The sequence below is a fragment of the Miscanthus floridulus genome, chromosome 9 (assembly GCF_019320115.1).
Source record: "Miscanthus floridulus cultivar M001 chromosome 9, ASM1932011v1, whole genome shotgun sequence".
Lineage (NCBI taxonomy): Eukaryota > Viridiplantae > Streptophyta > Magnoliopsida > Poales > Poaceae > Miscanthus > Miscanthus floridulus.
Genome location: NC_089588.1, coordinates 81,451,297 through 81,457,571, shown reverse-complemented (window position 1 = coordinate 81,457,571; position 6,275 = coordinate 81,451,297). Strand labels below are relative to the sequence as shown.

At 42.9% G+C, this 6,275-nt stretch overlaps 1 protein-coding gene across 2 annotated transcripts; it reads right to left on the bottom strand.

Annotated features, from left to right (window-relative positions):
• Positions 1-1,638: 1,638 nt before the first annotated feature.
• LOC136482261 (uncharacterized) lies at positions 1,639-5,776 on the bottom strand. 2 transcript variants are annotated; one of them, XM_066479482.1, is made up of 8 exons: positions 5,542-5,776; positions 5,261-5,382; positions 4,084-4,195; positions 3,917-3,951; positions 3,407-3,464; positions 3,219-3,280; positions 2,945-3,102; positions 1,639-2,331 (listed from the first exon to the last, which is right to left on the bottom strand). In XM_066479482.1, the coding sequence occupies exons 1-7, from the start codon at positions 5,600-5,602 to the stop codon at positions 3,073-3,075; spliced, it is 480 nt and encodes a 159-aa protein (XP_066335579.1). In that variant the 5' UTR covers positions 5,603-5,776; the 3' UTR covers positions 1,639-2,331; positions 2,945-3,072. The 2 variants fall into 2 exon arrangements, with proteins under 2 accessions (XP_066335579.1, XP_066335580.1); XM_066479483.1 differs by lacking the exon at positions 1,639-2,331 and having other exon boundaries at positions 3,075-3,102; positions 3,407-3,965.
• Positions 5,777-6,275: the final 499 nt, after the last annotated feature.

Genomic DNA, 6,275 nt, shown 5'->3' with positions numbered 1-6,275 from the left:
TGCCAGCCACACTGGCGCGACCAAAAGGGTCAGTTTGTGCAAATACTTTTTTTAGGATTAATATTAAAATATTGATTAAAAAAGGATTAAAAAATTCCACACAGATGCTATACTTACTTTTTCAATATACATAAATTGCTATTTTAGGAAAACATTGTTGCCTAATTCATTACACTTAAATTGCCTAAGAAAATACAATCCACTACAACATTACCTACAACAACCTGCTCATCACCAATAGAGGCTCCAGGAACATCCTCTATTCTTGTTTTTTTGAAGTGATAGCCTGATTTTAGACACAGTTGGCACATCCTGTTGGTTTGGTGGTTGTTGAGTGCAAAATATTGGGTCAGCTGCATCTGTTGGCCCTTCAAATATTGCATCTAGGAAATCATAGTCAAATCCTGGTGGAGGGTTATTCAAGTCCATAACGCTTGTTCTATTCGTCGTCTACAATAAAAAGAGAATGTGTTAGTGCAATGACATATATATCCCAAGGACCACATAACCCAGCTCAACATTCAAATGCTTTTACAAGCATAATGCTTGAGTCAAGACGTCCGTTCGCGTGGGACGCTCATTGACGGGCCTGCATGCTACCACTACCGGCTCAATAGGCATGTGTACTCTATACGCTCCTCGTCTCTCAAGAAAATATCTCCCCACTCCGCTCTTCTATCACGTACTTCACCGCGCGAGGCCACGACTACGCTCCGCGACCACATTTCGCCGCGCCTCCCGCATGCCTTCCTCTCTCCACCGCACCTCCCCGCCAGCCTTCAGCTCCACTGCCGCTCGCCCGCACCGCCGTGGCATGCTCCCTCACGACCACACAGCCGATGTCGCCTTGCCACGCGGGGCTGCACCCACCCGATTGTTGTTGTTGTCTCCACCGCGGGAACTGCTCGTCCGGGGCACCACACGCGCCCTATTGCCGGGGGCAGCACAGCGACTCACCAGGGGGCTGCGTAGCCACCCGCCCGCTGCCATCCTCCTTCTCCACCGCGAGCAGCCAAATCCCGATGTGCATTGCTCCGCCCGCCTGCCTTCCAGGTTTTGCTAAAAGTGCATGTTGCAAGCATATGTTTCAAGTATTTTAGATGTTTCAGATGTATGTTGCAAGTGATTCAGATGAATGTTGTAAAAGTAGATCGAAATGTTGCATATGTTGCAATGGTTGTACACTTATGTTGAAAAGGTCTGTTACCAATGTTTCATCTGTGTAATTGAGACGTATGTTACTAGCGTATTTATCTAGATGTTGCATATGTTACACATATGTTACAAGTGTTTTATCTGGATGTTGTGTATATTTATAATGATTTTTAATTGTTTTCAGGAGTTTTTTTAAGTGTTTCAGAAGGATGTTTCAAATATTTTATCTGTCTTCTTTTATATGTTGCACGTGTTGTATATAAATATTTCGAAAGTACATCAAGCGGAGTATAGTGGATCTCTATCTAGATAGTGTGGATCAGATTCTCATTTATTGACTCCATGGTGGTTAGTGGCAACAGATAGACCACGCCCCTACAGCAGTGGACATCGGCAGCTCTTGGGCAGGTGCCTCCGGTGTGCGGGCCCCACGTAGGGCGCATGAAATGGCGTGGAAGCAAACTACAGGTGCGGGCATCCTGACACCCCGTCCGTCCGGACGTCCGGGCTAGCAGTACCCTTTTACAAGTCAACTACCAAATATGCTCAACATTCAAATACTTTTACAAATCAACTACCAAATATTAAGCTAAAGTAATGCCATAAAGATCAAGAATTGCTTTTACAGCAAAAGACAGTAGCAACCAGACCAACAACATTTACAATGAAAACAGAAAAGGCTGTATGTCAAGCCAATGCATTTCATCCTGTCTAACAACACCTGAAAACTTCGGCAGCCATCCAGGACATGCTTTCAGCATCCACAAGTCCAGAGCAGAGACCAATGTAGTTTGATGTAGCATTAGAGTACTGGACCATCTGGGTTAATCAACTCAAGATACCACCGTCTGCACTAAGTTTCGCCTGGTCCGAGAGCGCCATGACAAGTACATCCTCAATGGCGATCAGCACAATGTTCTGTTCTACAAAATGCAATGTACAAGTAGTATGCCAAATCCTGTTAAGGATAAAAAAGGCAAAAACCTCCATGGGCAACTGACCATCAGGCTGTTAGATGAACAATTTGGTCCTGTTTGCAACATCTTCAAGCACATCATCTTCATCTTCATTCCTTAGGTAACTGATCATGAGGCTGCGAGACAAACAGTTTAGCATTCTCTGCAACTTCTGCTTCAAGCACAGCCTCGAGGACTAGGTCTGAGCCTGTTGGTCCATCTGTGGAGACAAGAAAATGGAGATGATATTGGTTTGCACTGCTATCACTATCAAGGTACTTGCAGTGAGACAACATCAGAAAATACACTGGATGAAATATGTTAATGAAACACTATGGACTCCAAGCTGAGTTCCAACAAAATTGAGTTACATCAGTTCATTGTTGCCCTTTTGGCACTTTAAATTTACCATCACACTACTACATAGTAGTTTTGAACCTTGATGGACTATTTTATGACACATACTTGGGTTCACAATCTAAGATAAAATTGTGAAGGACTGTTTTTATGATACATTGGCAGAAATGTTAATTGAAACACAGAAAAGGTCATTATATCACAGCAATACGAAAGATAACTGAAAAAAATAGAAACAATTCCACCGAGCAGGCTTTATGGATTTTTTTAATGCACCAAGCAATTTTAGCATTTGCTGAACCAAGTCATAGCAGTGAGTAGCATTAGAAAAAAAAAAGCTAGGCCAATTATGCATAGATTTTTCATTATATATCAACCACAAGAATGACAATCCTATCTATGTCGTTACATGACAACATCCCAGTTTTTCAAAAAAAAAAAGGCTAAGATTTAGACATGCATGCTTTGTTATATACCTGGGCGGCTTGGAAGTAATCCGGCACTTTCAGCTGATATTGGCAATACATTTAGCAGCCCATTGCTTTCCTTGAATTGCTCATGGTAGTTCCCACTCAAGGAAGAACCCATCTTAAGTCCTGGGGCTTCAGATAGCCTTGCATACGTCATTGCTTGGCTGTGCAGATTTGTCAATCCTGAATTAGCCATTTTCATGTCCTCCAGGAGCAAAAAGGCGGTGAATAGTAAACCAGCATTTGCTTAGAAATTGAAGAGATGATGATATAATCATACCGTGGATTTCAGTGTCGGTGGTTCATCAGCCACTTCATGTTTTCTAGTTTCAGTTGTGCTCACTGAAATAGTTGTAAAGATCTAATTAGCCAATTATTGGCAAACATAGTTCAGGAAAAAAACAATATTGGCAAACAGTCAGAAAGAAACAAAAGGATATTATGAAGACAAAGAAACATTAAAGTTACCAAAGTTTTTAATTTCATCACGAATTATACTGCGAATTTCCTGACGAAATTCTTCTTGCTGCATTGTCATAAAAGCACTGTTAAGTAGAAGAAACAAATGTTTCAAGTGTAGTGCAAGCATTGCAATGAAAAGTTCTAACAGCATGTACCCATTGCAAGCACAACACGGTCAGCACTCAGATCTATCAACAGAAAAACATGGAACAACACATAACTTAAAAGGGGAAAAAAGCACATCCATCGTGTAATTGTTTGTTCTTGTGCATGTTTTAAGCCTTGGAGTACTTTAGAAATGGAACATGGCCAGAATTTGCAGGATAGGAGGACTATATCAAGCCAGAATGTATCTGTATTGAAGCCACACTACAGACTGTATGTCATAGTAGGCACATCAGAATGCTTCTTATAGCAAATTCACATTTAAGCATTTTGATCTATTGAAACATCAAGCATTAGTAGATACCTCAAGTACTCATATTAAAACTGAAATAATATGATGTACCACCATACCTTAGTTGCAGAACCATCAGATGAATCAGATTTCCCTGCTTCAGCCATGCTTGCTCATGTGTAAATCAATGATGAATTTTGGAGCCAAATAACTTAACTTAAATAATGTAGTGAAATACTAACCATAGAAAAAATGTGACTTTATTGCAAAGTAAGATTATTATTACCAGTGTTATGTTGCTTCATCATAAACTGCCCAGGAGTTAATCTAGATAAGTTCTGGACTTCATAACGAATTGAGTCTAATTGTGTCATAGCTTCTTTAAGCTCCTTATGAACCTGAATACAAAAGAAATATTATTGACAACTCTACCATGTGAGTTTCACACAAATATATTGAATATCAGTATATCACATACAGTGCAAGGTTCCACAATCAATCCATCAGTTGAAATAGACTATTGTAATTACAGAGGAATCAGTTCACTAGCAACATGTGCAGTGACAATAAGTATTATTCGTCAAAATAACCAGAACCTATATCGTGACTGATTAGCCTCAGTTGTATTGGTGGCTAATGTTGAGTTTCATTTGCTTCCAGAACTATTGAAACCTGTGCACAGATGAAACTATGTGATCACAGTTAATTTCAGGTTATAAAATTGATAACTGGTGTTCATTCAGCTGCCGACCTATGGTGATTATGAGTAATGCTACACATGCAAAAAATTCTATGAAAATTATTCTTACGTGCTGGCATGGACAACCACCACCACCAAGTGAACTCTTTCTTTTGGTAGGTTCAAATCAGATTACCTGGTGGTGATTGTCCATATCCAGTTTTTGTAAAAAAAAAGAAAGGTTTGTAGGTGTAGCATTAATAGGTGATTATATGTCTCAGCTGGCCCAATTATACACCTAATTGGTGGTGAAATGATATGGGCACCCATTCCTTGTGTACAGGCCAGTGCACCATTTGGTGACATTGGGTGATTACAGGACAATGAAGATAATGGTTAATTTTGCCAAGGTAATAGTTCAACGGCTGGAAAACTTTGTAACAAGCTATGCATGAATCAACCCAAGAAGCCAAAGTGAGGATAGATTTTTCTACACCCTTCACAAAAATGGTGGATATCACAAGAGCTCGTAGGCAAGGCTTGTGAAAGTGTTCAGTCCTACCCATAGCAGAAGGATTTCACCTACAACCCGCTCAGAAAACTGGATGCTAAAACAGTAATGTGCAGTTTTGCTTAAAATTCAGCAGATTGCCGAGTGGAAAAGGAAAACCATTATCACCAGAAGGCAAATTAACCTTTGCGAAATTCACCATCTCCTCAACACATCCACCTCGCAGCATGCACGGGGTATCACGGTGAAGAAAGGGTGTGTTGTATTCAATACCTGGGTGGCTGCAGACTGGCCCAGAATCTCGTCCAGCTGCCGGCGAGCCACTATGAGCCGCCCGACCGCTCTCCCAGTCATCCTCCCAGCCGTCCTCGCAATCTTCACCATGTCGCTGGGCTCTGAACAAAAGCGAAGAAACCATGGTCAGACCGAAATATCACTTCCAAAACGTGCCGATCCCGGGAATCATCTTCCCATCCGTCGACGCCACCGACAGCCGCCGCCGCACGGCTGGAGCGGAAGCAGGGCGCGGAGGCGCGGAGAGGTGGGTTACTCACTCATCATGACGGAGCAGGCCCCGAGGATGACCAATAGCTGGCCGGTCGAGAACCCCAGCATCTTCGCACGGACAAGCGGCTGCTGCCCGCGCGGGGGCGGTGGGGGGATCCACGCGGCCGTTCCCGCGCACGCGCACGATGGGCGGCGGGCGGCGGCGGTGTGTGAGACGGTGATGGGGAGAGGGAGAGGGAGAGAGAGAGAGATGGCGTGGGGAAGTAAGTGGGCCGGGCCTTCGTTGAGGCTGGAAATGGTTGAGCTGCGGAGTGGGCTGGCGTCTGAGAGGGCTCTCTGATGGGAAAGAGCCCAGGATTGCAGAGTCCAAGTCAACAATCTGCTGGAGTGCTGGACGCCAGTGGTCACACATGTCAGTAATCCTTGGAACAAAGGTGCTAAACAAAATTCAAATGCCAAAGAAGTTCCACCATATAGATTCTAGAAGGAGCTGATTTTCTTTGGTCCTGTTTGGCAGACTCTTTTTTTTTTGCTCAGACTCCTTTCGAGAGAGTCAGAGCCAATGAAGCCAGAAATACTAGTTTCATCATGAAATGCTGGTTTTTATGGGCTCTTAGTTCATTTCTGGAATAGAGGGAAAATTGGTCTCTTACTACGTTGCAGAATATTCCTTAGAAACCGAAACTGTTTTGCGAGGAAAAGCTTCCACAATAAGACATTCTAGGAGTTGTTGATCAGCTGTCACAGGACACTTCAATGCAAATGTGGGAACGCACCTAAC